General features: G+C 39.2%; 1 protein-coding gene across 1 annotated transcript; it reads right to left on the bottom strand.

Annotated features, from left to right (window-relative positions):
• Positions 1–697: 697 nt before the first annotated feature.
• Positions 698–13766, bottom strand: LOC121905170 (GTPase IMAP family member 9-like). Its single transcript, XM_042423202.1, has 3 exons — positions 13683–13766; positions 12286–12421; positions 698–3184 (listed from the first exon to the last, which is right to left on the bottom strand). Exons 1-3 carry the CDS (start codon positions 13764–13766, stop codon positions 2289–2291), a joined length of 1116 nt encoding a protein of 371 aa, XP_042279136.1. The 3' UTR covers positions 698–2288.
• Positions 13767–17886: the final 4120 nt, after the last annotated feature.

Here is a 17886-nt window from a genome sequence, read left to right as displayed (position 1 = left end):
TAATCAACAACCAAAGACATTCAGTATATGATGTGGCATTTTAGTAGCAAATGTGGCTGTTAGGCTTAGTGTGCTGAGCTTCTTGAAGGTAATACACCCCTTTGTTTCATCAATATTGATTACTGTAATGTTCTGTTTTGAGGCTTGCTGCACACTTGTACTAAAAGTCTTTAGATGGATCAAATTGCTGCAGCTAGAATCTTAACTAAAGCAATGAAATTTGGCCATATTACACCAACTGTAGCCTTCCTTCACTGGCTTCCTATCCATGTTAGATCGGACTTTAAGGTGCTTCTGATGACTTATAAAATCCTAAAAGGTTGTGCTCCTTCATTCCTATGTGATCTACTTACTGTAAACCTTATATTCCATCCCAAGTTCTCTGCTCTCAAAATGCAGAGCTCCTGTGTGCCCCCAGAGTTAAAAAGAAGTCAACCTATCGAGCCTCTTTCTCTGGAATAATCTCCCTGCTGACATCAGAAAAGACTGACATTGTTAAATCCTTTCAATCTAAACTTAAAACTCATCTTTTTTCCTTGGCTGCTGCTTATTAATTGATTACTTGAGGCCCTGTTACCAAAATCTTTTTGGCTGGTCTGTCAGAAAATATGTGATTTCTGATATATACAAATAAAATGTATTTGACCTGACAAGAAAGGACTAAATGCAGATTATCATTTTGCATATTTATATTTATTAACATGGTGGAATAGACAAAATACATGAGATACATGAAGCAAAATTTTAACATAGTTCTGTGTTTCACATTTTTACCTACCCAATAAACATTCTTTCTCTTCCTTCCTCCTCATCTGATCTAGCACAGAGTACACAGAGTTCCCATTGTCTTTAACAAAGCTAATATTTACTGACAGTTTGAAACCACAGATTATAAATCAGTTCATTCATGTAAAATGTCGTTTTAAAGGACCAGTTCACCCAAATTATAAAAAATAATCTCAATGAAACTCTAGACATTATGTTCTATGGATATCCAGATATTATGGATATTAACCAGGACATTGCATCTGGAATGATATGATTATGCTGTATAATATTCTGAAAATACTATTTTTAATGCTGTGAACTTCAAAAACTAAATTTCTCTTTCCTCTATTATATTGGAAGGGTGAAAGAAATCTCAGAAACTGATATCTCAAGGACCGGAAAAATGAAATCAGGACTATGTGTATGGATGGATCATACATGCTCAGCTTGAAACTGAGAGCAGCATACTATATAATATATAAAGATTGGTATGCAGCAGTATACAATATGTGATGTTGTAGACTTTGAGACTACACAGAGCTGTGTGTGCATGCTTGTTCCTGTGTGTGGTCACCCAGGTCCAATCAAAAGAGGTATGATATCATTAACATGACAACAAGTTGTAAGTGTCAGTCAGTGATGTGTTAAAATTGTCACTAGTGCAAGCGACAAAATGATGTTCTAAAATTTTACAAAGAAAAGTAAAAATGATCAAGAGAACAGAGAATTGGGGGAAGGACACTGAACCGTCAATCTCTAGGAGGGCAGCATTAAAGCTGTGAGCTCATACTGCACTGACTGTCTCCCTGCTAGTCAGGTTCTAACTGTCTTCACACAATATACACTGATGGGCTGTGAAAAGGGCAACTTCATCTGTTAGGTATGTCATAGAATGACCAACATGAGTCCAGAAATCATGCTTTCTTTCTGGATGTGTGCAACTTTAGCCAAATTATATAACTGGCCAATTATAGTAATAATTGTTGGAGTAAATGATAATAACAATTCAGATTTTTTTACCACTTTTTGGTGTACTCAAAGATGCTTCACAATACAAAAAAGAGCAACAACAACAAAACAAAACAAAACAAAAACAGCATTGAGAACCGGTTGAGATATCTGTTCAACATTGTGTCTGACTTAAAGTTTGTGTTATTTTTATCAGCATATTTTGATGCCATTTTGAGACTTCATATGTCCTCTGTTGTCCTCCAGCAACTGTGCAGCACTGCAGTGTGTCAATTATCATCAATGACTTACAAATGACATAAGATGTAATATGACATGTCTCTTGTTTTGGACTGAAGAGTTCAAAAATATCCCGTTGATGACATGATGAATAACGAATCATAAAGAGGAATATTTTGTACAGTGAAGATGCTCTAAAGTAAACAGAAAACAAATTGTTGGTAGAGATGATAAAATCTATGAAAAAGCTAAAAATAATTCTTACCACAATGATTCCCTGTATCTATATTTTAATATTGGTTTAAAGCTCATGGCTGATTCATATTGGAAATTCACTGAATAATGCATGCCTTCTTTCTCACTGCAGTTATACCTCCCACTGTAGCTCCTGCTACAGCTCCTATTCCAGCTCCTGCTAAAGCTCCCACTGGACCCCCGAACCACCCAATACCTCCTCCAGTAACAGCTCCAGCAGCACCTCCGGCAGCACCTCCGGCAGCAAATGCCTTAACAAAGGAAATAAATGCATTGTCTTCCTCTGCACGTGTTCTTGCTTCTTTGTCTGTCATATTTGGATTTTCTTCTTGGAGTTGTTTCATTTTTTCATTTATGGCTTTCTGAGCCTCTTGGAACATTTCAGTGGTGTAGTATCCTCCTCCATTTCTCTCAATCATTCTTTTGATCTTCTTCAGTAGCTCACTGACCTGAGAGGGATCCTCCTGTTTGTTATCAAAAACATGGTATCCTCCATAGCACTGCTTGATGAAGTTACCAAGAGCTGCCTTTTCACCAATTAATTCATCTAAGGAGCCTCCTTCCTCCTTCAGCATGTCTCCTTGGGTAAACAAGGCCACAGTGTAATCTGCTGCCTGTTTTCCAAACATCTTCTGAATGAGTTTCACTGTGTCTTCTTCTTCTTTTATGAATCTGTTCAGCTGGAGCACAACCAGGAACACATGAGGACCAGGAGCAGCCATTGAGACACATTTCAAGATCTCTTTCATCACTTCCTCGTTTGTTTTATCGGTGTCAAACAGACCTGGAGTATCAACAACAGCCAGTGTTTGTCCATCAAACTCTGCTGTTTCCTTTTGACAATATGATGTCACTGAGGAAGAAGAAAGCTTAGATTTAAAAAATTTTCTCGCCAAGATGGTGTTTCCTGCTGCACTCTTGCCAACTCCAGTTCTCCCAACGAGCACAATCCTGAGCTCCGGTTCCTCTGCCTCTGTTGGAGAATTTCAAATAACATTATTGATGTTGTGAAGCAACAAACTTATTACCTCCCAGTTAAAACTTGATTTTTTTGCCATTGTACCCCTTGCAGTACCACTCTGAAACAGCATTTTAAACCAAGGACACATTGTGACACAAAGCAGCCCAGGGGCCAGATGCATTAATGATGCGTATACACAAAAACCATGCATATGCATAATGCGCGCACCTCACGCATTCTTAAAACCAGCAGCCTCATTTATAACCGTTGCCAGGGCTGGACTGGGAAAATCATTCAGGGCGGGATATATATCGCGAAATATAGCCCCAGTCAGGCCCCTTTTTAAACATGGGGTCTGGGGGTCCAGCTCTAGGAAAATTTTAGTTACAAAGACTTGATTTCCTGCATTCTGGTGAATTCTAGTGCATGTGAATAACAAACTAATGAGCCAGCAACTGATTAGTACAATGTATTGGTATGAACTTGAAATAAAACCAAAGGTACATATCATTAAGGAGGGAGACGACACAAGGACTAACTTTTAACCAATATTTATTAAATAATACATAACTAAATAAACAACTAATATACTAACAAAATAGAAAATGAGATGTGGGCATCAGTTCATCAGTGGTGGGTGTAGGGCGTTCAACCTTGTACCTGCAGGCTGCTCTGAAGTAGTGGGCTTCTGTACTACTGTGGCACCAATGCTACTCTCTCCTCCTTCAAAAAGTAAAAAGCACACCTTATCTTTTAATGTACCAATATAATACAGGTAACAACTCTCTCAACCTATTCAAAGAACAGAGTAAGAGCACAATACCCTACTCAGTTTACTGATATACACTAATAGTTACCCATTAACGGTTAAAATAACCCTTTAACCAACACAAACATTAAATAATAATACTGTAAGAAATTACAGTAGCCTGAATAGTGTGACAGAATTTAAAATTATGAGCTCAAAGTATGAAGTCACTGACTGAAATTTTCACCAAAACGCATGAATTTTCAAATAATAGTGACCACATTAACTAGACTAGATATGCCAATTATGCTTTCAGTTTTTTTGAAAAAATTAGAAAGGGTACTACCACTTTTATTATTGATTGTCCAGTTTCTTGGCAGCTTTAACATTGACAGGGGACGATGATGACGCATCAGTAACATTAGCTATGTTAGCTAGGTAGCACGTTTATTTCATCAATGTATAAAGAAAACTCATGGATGTATTAGGAGCTGGATACCGCACTAAAAATGGCGCCCATTCAATCCTATAGGAATTGCTTGCCTGGTGCATATGCCAAAAAAAGTTTCTAGCTTCCGGGTTTGCTTCTGCATTGTGCAGCCCACTGAATATGCGCAGTAGTGTTTCCCTCGCTGGCCCCGCCCGCGAGTTCCCACTCAGCCCATAGACTTTACATTGTGATGACGTCACAGATTTTTAAATCGCTTTTCTCAGCTCAAGGAAAGTTTTACAAATATAAAACCTCCATGGATCAAAAATTCATAATAGAAAGAGTCATATTTGACGTTGTTTGCAGTTCGAGGCGTCCTGTTAACAGTTTTACAAATGTCTTTTTTACAATGGTGGTCTATGGGGAAAATGCTTTTTGGGTCGCAGGGGGATTTTTCGCTGTAATACCGCAAGTGGCCACTGGGAAAAATTGGCTGCAAGGCTGAGTGGGGGCACCCTATCCAGCTCTTATTATACATCCATGAGAGAACTGGATACAGGAACAGCACCAGGCTGTGAAGCAAATTTGACATAGCGGCCAAACCATGTAATTACAACGTCACATGATGCTATTGGGCCCAAAAAGACTTTTTCCCATAAACTTACATTGTGAAAGAGATGTCTGTAAATCAGCAATTAATTTTTTTTGAGCATCACAACCCCTGCGAAATGACTTGTTTCACTATCAGAATTTGATCCATTTGGTCCAATCACATTTCAAAAGCCTAGAAGAGCCACACGATTCAATTGTATTATCCCCATTCAAGGTAGCCGGAGGGCTAAACCGGAAGTAGCCAACTCGGTCGGCGAAAGTCACTTGTGCACTTGCTCTATGGGCCCCACAAATGCAGAAGCAATGCAGAAGAAGTTGCACTTTTTTGGCTTCATGCGCCACTGAGCAACTTTCATAGGAATGAACGAGGCCCAGTCTCCAATGCTGTATCCAGTCCCCTTTATATATCCATGATTTATTTACTGACTACTCCGGCGGCTGCGGTCCCATGCATGCAAAAATTTGGTCAGTTTTGCCACATTTAGCGGCATCTCTGCAAGCACCTTTCTTTTTTTCTCTCTTTCCCTCTCTGCTCCACCCTTCCTCTTTTTTCCACTGTCCATATTGCTGCTAAGCCAGTTAGTGGCACTAAATTCACTTGATGCCAAACGAAATGTGTACCTGCCAACTACAGCAATATTTTTTCAGCGAAGTCACGACCCGCCCTACTCTGCCTCTGATTGGCTTACCCTGATATTCTAACCTGGTCTGCCTAAACCTAACCAACCCAAACAACGAAGGCAACGAGTACTACCCAATCAGAGGCAGAGTAGGGCGGGTCATAACTTTGCCATCCTGGGAAAAAAAAATTGGCCTACCAGCACCTGGCTGTCATGGTGCGCAGGGCAGTGTTGCGTTCAGGGTAAAAAAAAAAAAAAAATCTGCGGTTAAAAATCTGTTAATTGTCGGTCTGATCAACAAAAGCACCATAAACAACTTTCTTCATTTATTAGAAAGATTTTTTCTCATGATGTTATTTCCTCCATTAAACTGTTTCTTGCTGACAGACAGACTCTCCCTGACTTTAACTTTATCCATAATAACAGTTAAACACATTTATGTTTTACATCATTTATCGTCATTTCCATTCAGTCACGAGAGGCTGAAAATTCCTGAGTGTGGGGTTTGATATGAGTTACATCATTTCCATTTGCCCTGAAACATTTAGCCAAATACATATTTTCCAGTGTTCAGAGGACACCCTGATCATATTCTGGGTTATTGAATGATGAATTCACTATCAAGGTTATCAAAAAATACAGATGGAAATGATCAATAAACAGTATAAACGCATTCTGCGAGTAGAAATGGTTTCTACAGCTGTTAAAGCCGACTGACAGCTGATCCAGCTGTGATCAGCTGTCGCCGTCATCAGAAACGGACGTCACTTCACATGATGCTTCAGAGGAAAGCACGTCTCATGTCTCTTAAAACAAATTTCCTCGTTTCCTCTCTCCTCGCTTGGTTTCCTAGGAAAAGACGCAAGTGAGGGAAACATGGATACAATTTAAGAGACTTGGTATGCATCCTATGTGTCAATTGAGTCATAGTCATAGCGCCACCTACTGACAACAGGAAGTTCCAAGTGTTGTGCTTTTACAACCTCTGCTCAGCAGGTTGAACTGATCCATGTCAAATTTGGTCAGAAAAGCCTTTAGACCTTGATGATGGTACACTGTGAAGATTGTGAGTTTTCATTGAACGCCAGTGCCATTGCGACTCGGTGAATTTCAATGTTTTTGCCATTGCAAAACAAACTGTTGTAACTCCACTCCACATCGTCAAATCTTTTCCAATTTTCACATTTTATAAGAGTCCTGGTCTGAAGACACATACAGGCCGATTTTGAATCATAGTAGTAGCGCCACCTACTGACAAGTGGAAGTTATATGCCCCATACTTTTACTAACTGCTCCTTGCAGATTAACCAGATCCACCTAAAATTTGGTTAGCCAAGTTGGAAGACATTGGTGATGCTAAATAGTGAAGCTTTTGAGTTTTCATCAAAAGCTGTTGTGGGAGGGGCTAGGGATGCTTAAAAACTCAAAAACTCAGGCAATCTCAGGGTGATGTGTTGAGGTGGAGATGAAATATAAGGTGAGAGACGGAATCTTTTAGTAAAACATTGTTTTGGTTGACAACCAACTGCACAGATTGTGTGATTCATTTTAACATTCTTTTAAAGTACACAGTAATTGACTTTTCATTTTGCTGTTAATATTCTTTTTTTTATCCTTAGCTGCAACACAGCTTGTAAAGTCTGTTTAGATATGAGAGCTACAAACTAATCATTGATTAAATTTCTGGGATATCACTGCTGATAATGGTTTACAGGTCCATGTGATGAATTACAATTTACAATTTACAGTTTCATTTAGCAGATGCTTTTATCAAAAGTGACATACATCTGAGAGCTGATACAACACAAGCAGGGATCTAGTCAGGAGAGAACAACACAAGTAAGTGCTATAAAACTAAGTTTGTGTCCGACGTAGGTGCCAACAGGCGGTGCACAGAGGCAATGAATTAATGATATGGATGCTATAAAGAGACGCACAGCCATGTGTATGCACATTTCTGGCTTTGTGCGTACACACAGTTTTTGTCATGAATCTACACAGAGTATTATTCATCTGGCCTCTTTTTCCTGTCAAGTTTGTTTTTTCATACATCCCAACTTTTTCGTGGGAAGTGACGTGTGTATCATTCAAGCCCCGTATTGTGCATACGCAACAGCTTTAAATGAGGCCCTCATCATGTTACTAAAGTTACCAGTCTTGTATCTTAATTAAAATAGAAAGGTTTTGGACATTATCACATGTTAATTTAAGTCAGTGTTACAAAACAAGGTCATAAACTTAGCATACCTGTAGATCTGAGCCACTGTGTGAAATAGTTTTGTCAAAATGGAGGTTGTGGGGTCAAATGTGCCAGTAATGTTGGGGCAAGTTGAATCAATGGCTCAATTTACCCCCAAAAAATTATTTTCTGATATTCTAGACTAGAGACGCTGTTCATGTTTGATCCCTGTTACAAGTGCTACAATGTTGATGAGTGAATACCTAATTGTTGACTAATGTTAAGTTTAAGTCACACACACACATGCTGTACATACAGATGGGTGGCAAATTAAAGGAAAAGAAGCCAACCACCATGTGCCACCAGAACAGCATCAATACACTTTGGCATTGATTCTACAGTCTCTGAACTCTACTGGAGGGACGAACATTCCCTCATTTGGTGTTTTGATGATTGTTTGGAGAGAACTGTCGAACACGTTGGTCTAAAATCTCTCGTAGGTGTTCAGCTGGGTTGAGATCTGGTGACTGTGAAGGTCATAGCATATGATTCACATCATTTAATACTCATCAAACCATTCAGTGACCCCTCATGCCCTATGGATGGGGGTACTGTCATCCTAGAAGAGACCACTCCCATCAGGATAGAAATGTTTCATCATAGGATAAAGGTGATGACTCAGAACAACTTTGTATTGAATAGCAGTGACCCATCCCTCTAAGGGGACCAGTGGACCCAAACCATGCCAGCAAAATGCCCCCAAAAGCATAATAGAGCCACCAGATCCCCTCACTGTAGGGGTCAAGCATTCAGACCTGGACCAGTTTTTCCTTTAATTTGTCACCCATCTGTATACACAAAAGCACATTTACACACCCATGCTTACTGTAGTTAACACACAAAGATGACAGTTTAATCTTTACTGAAAATGTTGAGGTAACATGTTGAACAACAGGACACAAATATATGGTTTTACTTAAAAGTACAAGTTTTTGCCTTTGTTAAATTGATGGCACAAATAAAGTTCAAAATTATTTATAATTTTATGATTAATTTGTTTGATAATGTGAAATATTTATATCAGTATTTAATGGTAACACTATTTACCCCATCTCGATGCTCATTTTACCCCTGTCATGGGGTAAGTTGTGCCATAGGACTAACTTCTTTTGATGGCTCATTGTTCTAAAACCATTATAATTACATAACTTTTTTTAATTTCCATGGATACACATCAACCTGAGGTATATATAGTAACTATTATTTGAAACAAATACATTTTCATTTTGCAGTAAAATCATCATCATCAAATGTAAAAAGTGGCTCATGTTACCCTGTTCTCCCCTACATATAATACATAGTTTAAAAAAAAAAAAAAAAAAAAGATTTCTGAAGCCTGATGTAGATTAAGTAGGTTAATCTGATTCCCTCATTTTGTGACAGCATAGACAAACTATCCTGCAAGAGTGCAACTGTCTTTCATTTCCACCAGTATGATTTGTAGTTGATTTTCATTTTCCGAGTTATTAAAATGTGAGGATGCCTGTCAGTGAATTTTGGCAAGAACTGTTCCCGAACAGGTTTTAATTTTGAGCACTGTGTGAGGAAGTGCAGCTCTGTCTCTACAGCAGTTCCTCCACACTGTTGGCACAGTCGCTCCTCTTTTGGCAGCCATGTTTTCTTGTATCTGCCTGTTTCTATGGCCAAGCTGTGATCAATCAGTCTGTACTTTGTTAACAAGTTTCTGTCTCTCTCTCTCTCTACTTCTACCGTGCATGGCTGTCACAGCGCACAGGGCAGTGTTGCGCTCAGGGTCACAAAAAAACAAAGAAAATCTGCAGCCTGCAGCAGGCTTGCCGGGCCGGTGCTCCCAACTTTACTTGTTTAAACAAAAGATGAGTTGTTTCTCTGCCGACTGATATTTGAAGAAAATTATGCCAGGTCTTTCCATGAGTAGTAGAGTTATAATTGTACTTACTGCTGGCCATATTTGTCCTTTACAGGCAGTTGATCTTGTGAAGTCTTGTCACTGTTGGATGTCTCGCTGTTGAATAGATTAATTTTCATCTCATCTCCAGATTATAATCTACTTCTAGTCTCCTCCCCTTTCATGTTTTATGGAAACTTGGTTAACCCCTACAATGCCTTTAGCTTTTTAAAGTCCCAGGTTATAAGGTGCACAAGCGAGACAGATGTAAATGGAAGGGTGGGGTTTTGATTTATGTATAAACTGATATTGATGAAAACACCCTGGAGTGTGCTGGGGTCAACATTACACTATCCCCTGAAATGTCATTTGTTGTATCTGCAGTTTATCGACCACCTACAGCAACAAATGTTTTCTTTGATATGAGATGTATTTTACAAATAGAAATAAAAAAAAGGGTGGAGGTGTTGCCTTATACATCAACAAAAACTATAAAAGTAAATCTATTAAAAGCATGTCACAAGTCATGGAATGTACCACGGTGGAAATGGAAATAGAGAAATCAAAAACATACTAATAAGTTGTGTATACAGAAGTCCAGGATCATGTATTGATACATTCAGGGATAAGCTGTCTGGGATGTATGAGAACATAAATAATAATAAAATGCTTTTTGTTTGTGGGGACTTCAATATTGATTTGTTCAACCCACTCGAACACAATACCACTACAGAATTCATCATTTCAATGTACAGTATGAGCCTACACCCTCCAATTACATGCCCAACCAGAATAACAACACACTGTGTGACACTAATTGATAATATATTTACTAATGTAATTGATAGGAAAGTAATAAGTGGACTTATCATAAATGACACAAGTGACCATCTGCCGGTGTTTGTGGTCATTCAGAGCTGTACAGGGACAAGCAATGACATTACAACTTACAAAATAATTAGACAAAAAACAGAAGGGGCAATTAATTCTTTTTAAAAAAATCTAATGATACAAGACTGGAACAAAGTCTTTGTGGAAAATGTAGATGAAGCATATGAAAAATAAAATTAAAAAAATACATGGAAAGTATTGAATGAAATTATTAGAAATAGAACTGTGAAAACAGGATACCCAAACCACTTCCTAACCAAAACTATTAATGATATGACCTTAGTTCCAAATGAACTTAATGAATTTTTTGTTGGTGTTGGTCCTGGTTTAGCAGGAAAGATTGCAAACACTAGCAGTAGAAATGAAGTGGAAAGTAAAGGTCATATTTAGACCAAATCAGGCGTTGTAGCACACTGCCACAGGGTTATACGGGGTTATCTTTGTCCTCTAGAATGTAACCGCTGTGAGACAATCAACAACTTTCACACTACCACCACTCCCCCTCTTCATTCACTCTCTACCTCGCTTGACAATAGCTGCTCTCTCTCTCTCTTTTTTTCCTCATCTCTTTTAAAATGAGTTGGGGAGCCAACAGCAAAGCTTAACTTTACTTTAAACGTTATCAAACGAGTAGGAATGTCCTCCCCTTCTCCTAATGACATTTTTGTACTCCCACATGGCAGGGTTTTACAGCTCTGATCAGTCTGATTGCCAGCTGTGACGTCAGTTGTGTTTCTCCAAAAGTTGATACTGGATCAACTGTCTCGCCGCAGGCAGCTGCAGCCAAAGCCCCCGCAGCCTAAACACACTACCCCCATTCAAATGAAAGGGAGGACTGGAGTTTTCGCCACAACACCTGATTTGGTCTGAATACAGCCTTCAGATCACTCGAATCATTATATAAAAGCGTCCTTGAAATTTATGATAAAAAATCACATCAATATCACCACTGTCATATGCTCACTAAATATAATATGTTAAACTTTGAAAATTTGATTGTGCACTCAAATGTTTGCGGAATTTTTAAGATCATTCATAATGCTGCTCCACCCCCCCTTTGTCTGTGTAGGCTAGCCTGTCTGTATATAAACCCTCCTTATGTGTCATTTGTAAGGTCTGTTGAGTTCAGTTTAGGTGACCTCAATTTGAGTTAAAGGGCCCTAGTTTTAGAAATTACTTTCCTCTAGTTTTCCTATTTTTGTATTTTGGAAAAAAAAAAATTTAAGTTGAAATTAAGTTAATAAAAATAGTAAATAAATTACTATTTTTTGCTTTATACACCTGGTGTTCATGAGTCTTACTGCTTGGTCCTTGACATCTCACTATCTCTGGCTCCTGCCAGGAAGTGTTCACTGCTTAGTTTTTATGACCTTTAACAGTAAATGTTGCTGTTGACTTTTGAGTGTCTGACTCATATAAGCTGGAAGCATGTGTGTGTCTATGTTCAAGGCCAATTTGTGTAAGATAAAGGTGCCAGGTTAGAAAGAAGACTGTCAGTTTGCATGCAAAATATGGTACTTGCTGAATGTAACCCCAGTGCTATGAACACGTGTGTGAAGTATAAGTAACATCATGATATCATAACAATAAAGTTAAAGTGAATAACATTAAATCAAATCAATACATGTACATTGACAAAGGTAACATTAACTTTGGTCTTAGCCATGTGCCATTGCTATGCTCATGCTACGAACAGTTAACGTTACCACTCCATGGGAAAGAGGGGTTCTTTGGCTTGCTGCTTTGTGAGCTGGCGATCCCGTCGGTTGTGAGTGATCCAGGCTGGGAAGAGCTGTGGTTTCGGTTTTGAAGTGCAATCTTGCTGTGCAGTCGGCAATCCAGTCATCAAGTCACAGCCATACTGAGATATACACACAAAGATCTACAGTGTATAGGGTAATAAAACACCATTTGATCATTTGATTTTTAATTCCCGCAAACCAATGGGGATATCCTACAGACAGGTGCAGGGGGTGATAAACAGGTCATATCATACTATATCATTGTCCCCCACCTGATGAAATCGGAGGGGTGGGGGGCAATTTTATATGCCAATAAAACAATTTCAAAAAGTAACCCCTGAGTGGTAAAAGGCTGCTTCTTTAAAGAAATTTAGCATATACATATTGTTTCTAAACAAAGAAGTGCTCATTTTAGATGTGGAGTGGTTCAGAATGTGTCATTTTACCAACAAAGTTAAATTCAAATTTATAGTATTGTTCTATTGTGACAACAGATTTATGTTTTCATCAAAAACAGACAACATATCACATGATTTACACGTGTTTCCTGTGTATTTACTTAGTAAACAGAAATATATAAAGTACCATTAAGCTTATAATGTGATACAGGAATAGATCAGTGCTGAATACTAGAAAGACTGAACACTAAAAACATTCACAGATCTAAAAGTTTAGGTTCACATCAGAAAGTATCTATATGCACCACATACAAACTATAGTCTACAAAGCTGACATATTAACACTTGTTTTTATAGTTACTTTAAGCTTATTACTAAATATACGACTCAGCTTTAAAAAAAAAACTGAAGAAATTGTCACAAGCAAGCAGCCAGACCTCCTGCACACTCAGTCACTAATCACAAAACATCAACGGATGACTGAACAACCACTTTATTAAAAACTGGATCAATTCCAAATGAATGAGTGAGTCCAGACAGCTCACTGTAACTTCAACAAGTAAACTACCCACAGCACATTATATGATCTATGGAGATAAATTCACACAACAGCGACAGAGACATTTAACCATCAGGGATGAAATTAGAGACCAAAGAGACAGAGAGAGAGAAGCTGTATCTGACTTACGTTATCTGATGTCTTCTTCTGTCTTTCATGGAGATGAAGTATCCATGTCATTTGTGGCTGTTGGTCATCTTTTTTGTTAGTTAACAGACCCTTGTGGCTGCTGGTTAACCAGTCTGGTATCATTAGCAACAATGACAAACAAGCTAACTCTCCTGGTTGTTTCATTTAAATTATGTTATTAACTTTCTATTGTTGTTGAGAGGAGTTCACTTCAGAGCAGTGATATGTCGGGTGACAGCACATCATCATAGTCCCGCTGAGGGTCCAGCCCGGACAGCTGAGGCAGTGAGGCCCGAGGCTGCGCCAGCGGAGCGGAACTCTCCAGCTGCTCCCCAGCAGGGTCCTGCCGCTGCTACCATTCTCCCGTTAGCTTAGTCCTTAATCCTTCAGGGCCGCTACAACAAGCCAACGGTTGCGTTGGCTAACGGAAGCAGCTATCTACTACTCAATAAAAGAAGTGAAACATAACCTCTAAATCTGAAAAAAGGAAATTGGTTGTTGAAAGGGCCTAAATAAGATGTAATGTTTCACTAATTTGTTTGAAAATATGGTTTGCAATTTGCCTTATAATTTATTTTCTAATATGCTACTCTATCAATTTATCTATATCTTACTGGTCTTCTTCTCTTACCAGTTTGCCACACTCATGTACATTACAGTTGTATAGAATTAAAGATGAAATCTGGAAACTATCATTGGACCAACACAATGTCAATATTGCATTCTGGTTGTTGATTGGTTAGGGAAGACGTCCTCTCTTGGGGCGCCATTTTACATGTCTTGGCCAATCATAGATTAGCATGAAAAAAAATGAAGTACATGAAATTGATGTAAGAGATCCCGCCCTAAGGAGGACAGCAGGAGCCTTCCTCCTCTGTCCCCCGCTGGCCCCCACCACCACTGCCCTTTCTCCTCCTGCTCTGCAGGTGTCACTGTTGAAGCATCAGAATTTCAATAATGAATTTTTTCCAAAGAGAGAAAAAATATTTTATAAATGATACTGAGATATGGTAATGGTTTATTTCAACTAGATATTCTTTTTTTATATTTTGAACTTCCCTCAAAAATTAGAGAAGCAACCTCCTATGCCTCTACGGACCAGCTTCCTAACAACTATACACAACAATGAAAGCAGACATGAATCTGTATTCGAGAATGGAGATTCACTCTTGATCTTGGGGACACACATCTGTGGTAAATATAGCCTACTAAAGGTCTACTTACTAACTATTTCTGTGGAAGTAAGTGGACCTTACATTTTAGAAGATTTACCACAGACATGAACCTGGTTTGTAGGTCCGAAATAAAATAAAGTAGGTCAGTCCTTGATTTATAGTATGCTAAAAAATAAAATTAAAAAAAGCAAACACACACACACACACACACACACACAAACAGACAGAAAAGTCCTTTAAAACACAATCATCAGTTTTTGACAAGCGGCAACCTCCGGGGCTGAAAAATGAAGCCAATGCGGAAGTGCCAAAAACCTGAATTCTCTCTAATGGCCAGCAGGGGGAGACACTGGCTGTAAAAAGAAGTCAAATTGTATCAAAGTCTATGAGAAAATGACCCTACTTCTCTCTTGATTTATTACCTCAGTAAACTGTTTCCCAATGAGTTTATGGTCTCAATCGTTAGTTTCAAGTCTTCTTCAATACAGCATGATGTTCATTTTGTAAATTATGGTCCCATTTAATTTAAATTTGATGATAAAGCAGCGTATGCTTTAGGGCGTGGCTATGATGTGCTTGACAAGTCGCTACCATGGCGACAACATTGCTTATGTAACGTAACCACTGCGTATGGGCGTAACTGCTGATATTTCACAGTGTGTTTTCAGTTCACTGAAATTAATTATAACATTGTGGTCACCTTAAAACAGTCTTGTTCAGCATTTGGTTGTAATAAAAGAGCCATCAATGAGTCGGATGATCAGTTTTTCCAGTGAGTACATTTTGTTTTAACGGTTTTAGGCCTGTTTTTCACTAGCGAAAATTAGCATTAGCATCAGCATGATCACTGCTAACCATAGATTGTAAATGCACCGTGCTAACCAAGCTAGCAGCTAGCGCTATGGTCAGCTCCACCCTCTCATCCAAATATGGTCACTTCTGGCTCCAAAAATCAAACATGGCGACGGCCAAATCCAAGATTGCAACGGTCAAATCGCTACACTCGAGGCTTCAAAAAAGGCAGTTCGCAAACCAATGGGTGACTACGTCACGGTGACTACGACATAATAGTCAAAACCATTTAATTGAAGTGAATGTAAGAGATGACCATAAAGCAGTCTGCTGTTTTACACGATTGACTGTTATTAATTACTGTTGACTGCACAGTACATTTGCAGTGATTTGTGGGAGGAATAAGCAGGCTGGGCACAGCAACCTCAACAGTACACTTTTCATCATAGGAAAACATCCATCGGGTCTTTGCGATCAGTACCATGAGGCTGGGACAGTTGAGCATATCCTTATTATGTGCAGAAAATTTACGCTTGAAAGGCAAAAAATGATAACACAATTATGGAAAATATGGCGTGTAGAGGAGAAGGTTAAAAGTATGTTAGAATGTGGAGACAGTGTTGAACAGAGGAAATGGTTATTTAGTTTTTTTAGGACAACTGGACGGGAAAGACAGCTTTAAAATCAATGAACACTGAGGGAGAATAAAAGCTGAAGGTGGGAGTGATGTAACATCATGGCAGTGGGAAGTGATTTTCATCGTGGACCAAGCTCCTGGTCTGAAAAGTGAAGCCAATGTGGAAGTACCTTAAACCTGCATTCTTTCTAATGGCCATCAGGGGGCGACTCCACTGGCTGCAAAAGAAGTCAGATTGTATTAAAGTTTATAAAAAATTACCCTACTTCTCACCTGATTTACCCCTCAGTAAACACTTTTCTAATGAGTTTATGGTCTCAATCTCTAGTTTCAAGTCTTCTTCAATACAGCATGATATTCATTTTGTAAATTATGGTCCTTTTTAGAGTGAAATAGATGATAAAGCAGTGTAGGCTTTAGGGCGGGGCTACGTTGTGATTGACAAGTCACTACCACAGTGACGTTGATTACGTAACATAACCATGGCGTAGCCCCAGATTGGGCCCAAACAGACTTTTTCCCAACAGACTTACATTGTGAAAGAGATGTCTGTAAATCAGTGGATACTTTTTTTTGACTGTCACAACCCATGCGAAATGACTCATTTTCATCAGAATTCGATCCATTCAGTCTCATCACATTTTGAATATCTAGAAGAGCCACATGATTTAATTGTTTTATTCCCATTTGTTACAACCCAGCTCACTAGGGGAAAGGGAAGCAACATAAAACCAGAATGTTGATTGGTTAAACAGTTATTTATTGCCGGGAAGGCCAGTGGTTCACAGAAATCACATACACAAAAAGCAAGCTATTAACTGAGGCAGAGGGGCCGGCGGATGCTGTTCAAATCAAAAAAACAATATAACCAAAAGAGGACTCCTAAGTCAGAGCTTAACTTACTAACACAAAGAAAACAACAAAAATGACATCTCACTCTCTAGGTCTAGTTTTCAGTGGCTTATAAAACAAACACAGTGAGAGCAGCACCCCTGCTTCTGATGAGGCTAACAAAGAAACAACTAGTGAGTGTGCGTGAGCAATCAGTGATACTTATAACTACCCCTGGCCCAGTCCCCAAACAACAAGCGAGTGCCTCATACTAGATCCAGTGCACCTGACTTCAACATTCACGAGAAGTACAGTTAAACAGCGGGTGCTTCATACTAGTCTCACATCAGCTATCACACAACAACGAGAGGCATGGTGGCGCCTCTGGATTGGAGGGCTGGCTTGAGCAGGGGCCGCTCCAATCAGGATACTTGCCGATACCAGCCAGGAAGTGGGAGGAGCCTGGATGACTGGAGACTGTTTGACATGAAGAAAAAGACACTAAAGAAAATGACTGCACACAGACACACACAAGGCAGGGGTTTGTGGCAGCTGTAACACCCCTTCCCTTAAGACATAAGGGGAGGGTTTTGGTTCAACTTACTAAATCACATAGGTTGTTAACCTACACTCTGGACAAAGCGTCTGCCAATTCGTTTTCTGAACCCTTTTTGTGACGGATACCTAATTTGTAATCTTGCACGATCAGAGCCCAACGCATGAGTCGCTGGTTGTGAATGTACATGCGGGACAGAAGGACAAGGGGGTTATGATCTGTGAAGACTACAACATGCAAGGGACTGGAATCAACATATACTTCAAAATGTTGGCGTGCCAACAGCAAAGCAAGGGTTTCTTTTTCAATTGTGGAGTATTGGACTTGGTGCTTATTGAACTTACATGAAAAATAACATACTGGGTGGTCAACCCCATCCGCATCCTCCTGCAGTAGCACAGCACCCCCCAGCACTGGCATTCACCTCCAGTTAAAATGATTTAGAGAGATCGGGAGCAGCGAGCACGGGGTGTGACTTAAGAGAGACT

Source organism: Thunnus maccoyii, chromosome 2 (genome assembly GCF_910596095.1).
Source record: "Thunnus maccoyii chromosome 2, fThuMac1.1, whole genome shotgun sequence".
Lineage (NCBI taxonomy): Eukaryota > Metazoa > Chordata > Actinopteri > Scombriformes > Scombridae > Thunnus > Thunnus maccoyii.
The sequence above is the reverse complement of the archived record's forward strand: the minus strand, read 5'-3'. Positions and strand labels throughout refer to the sequence as shown.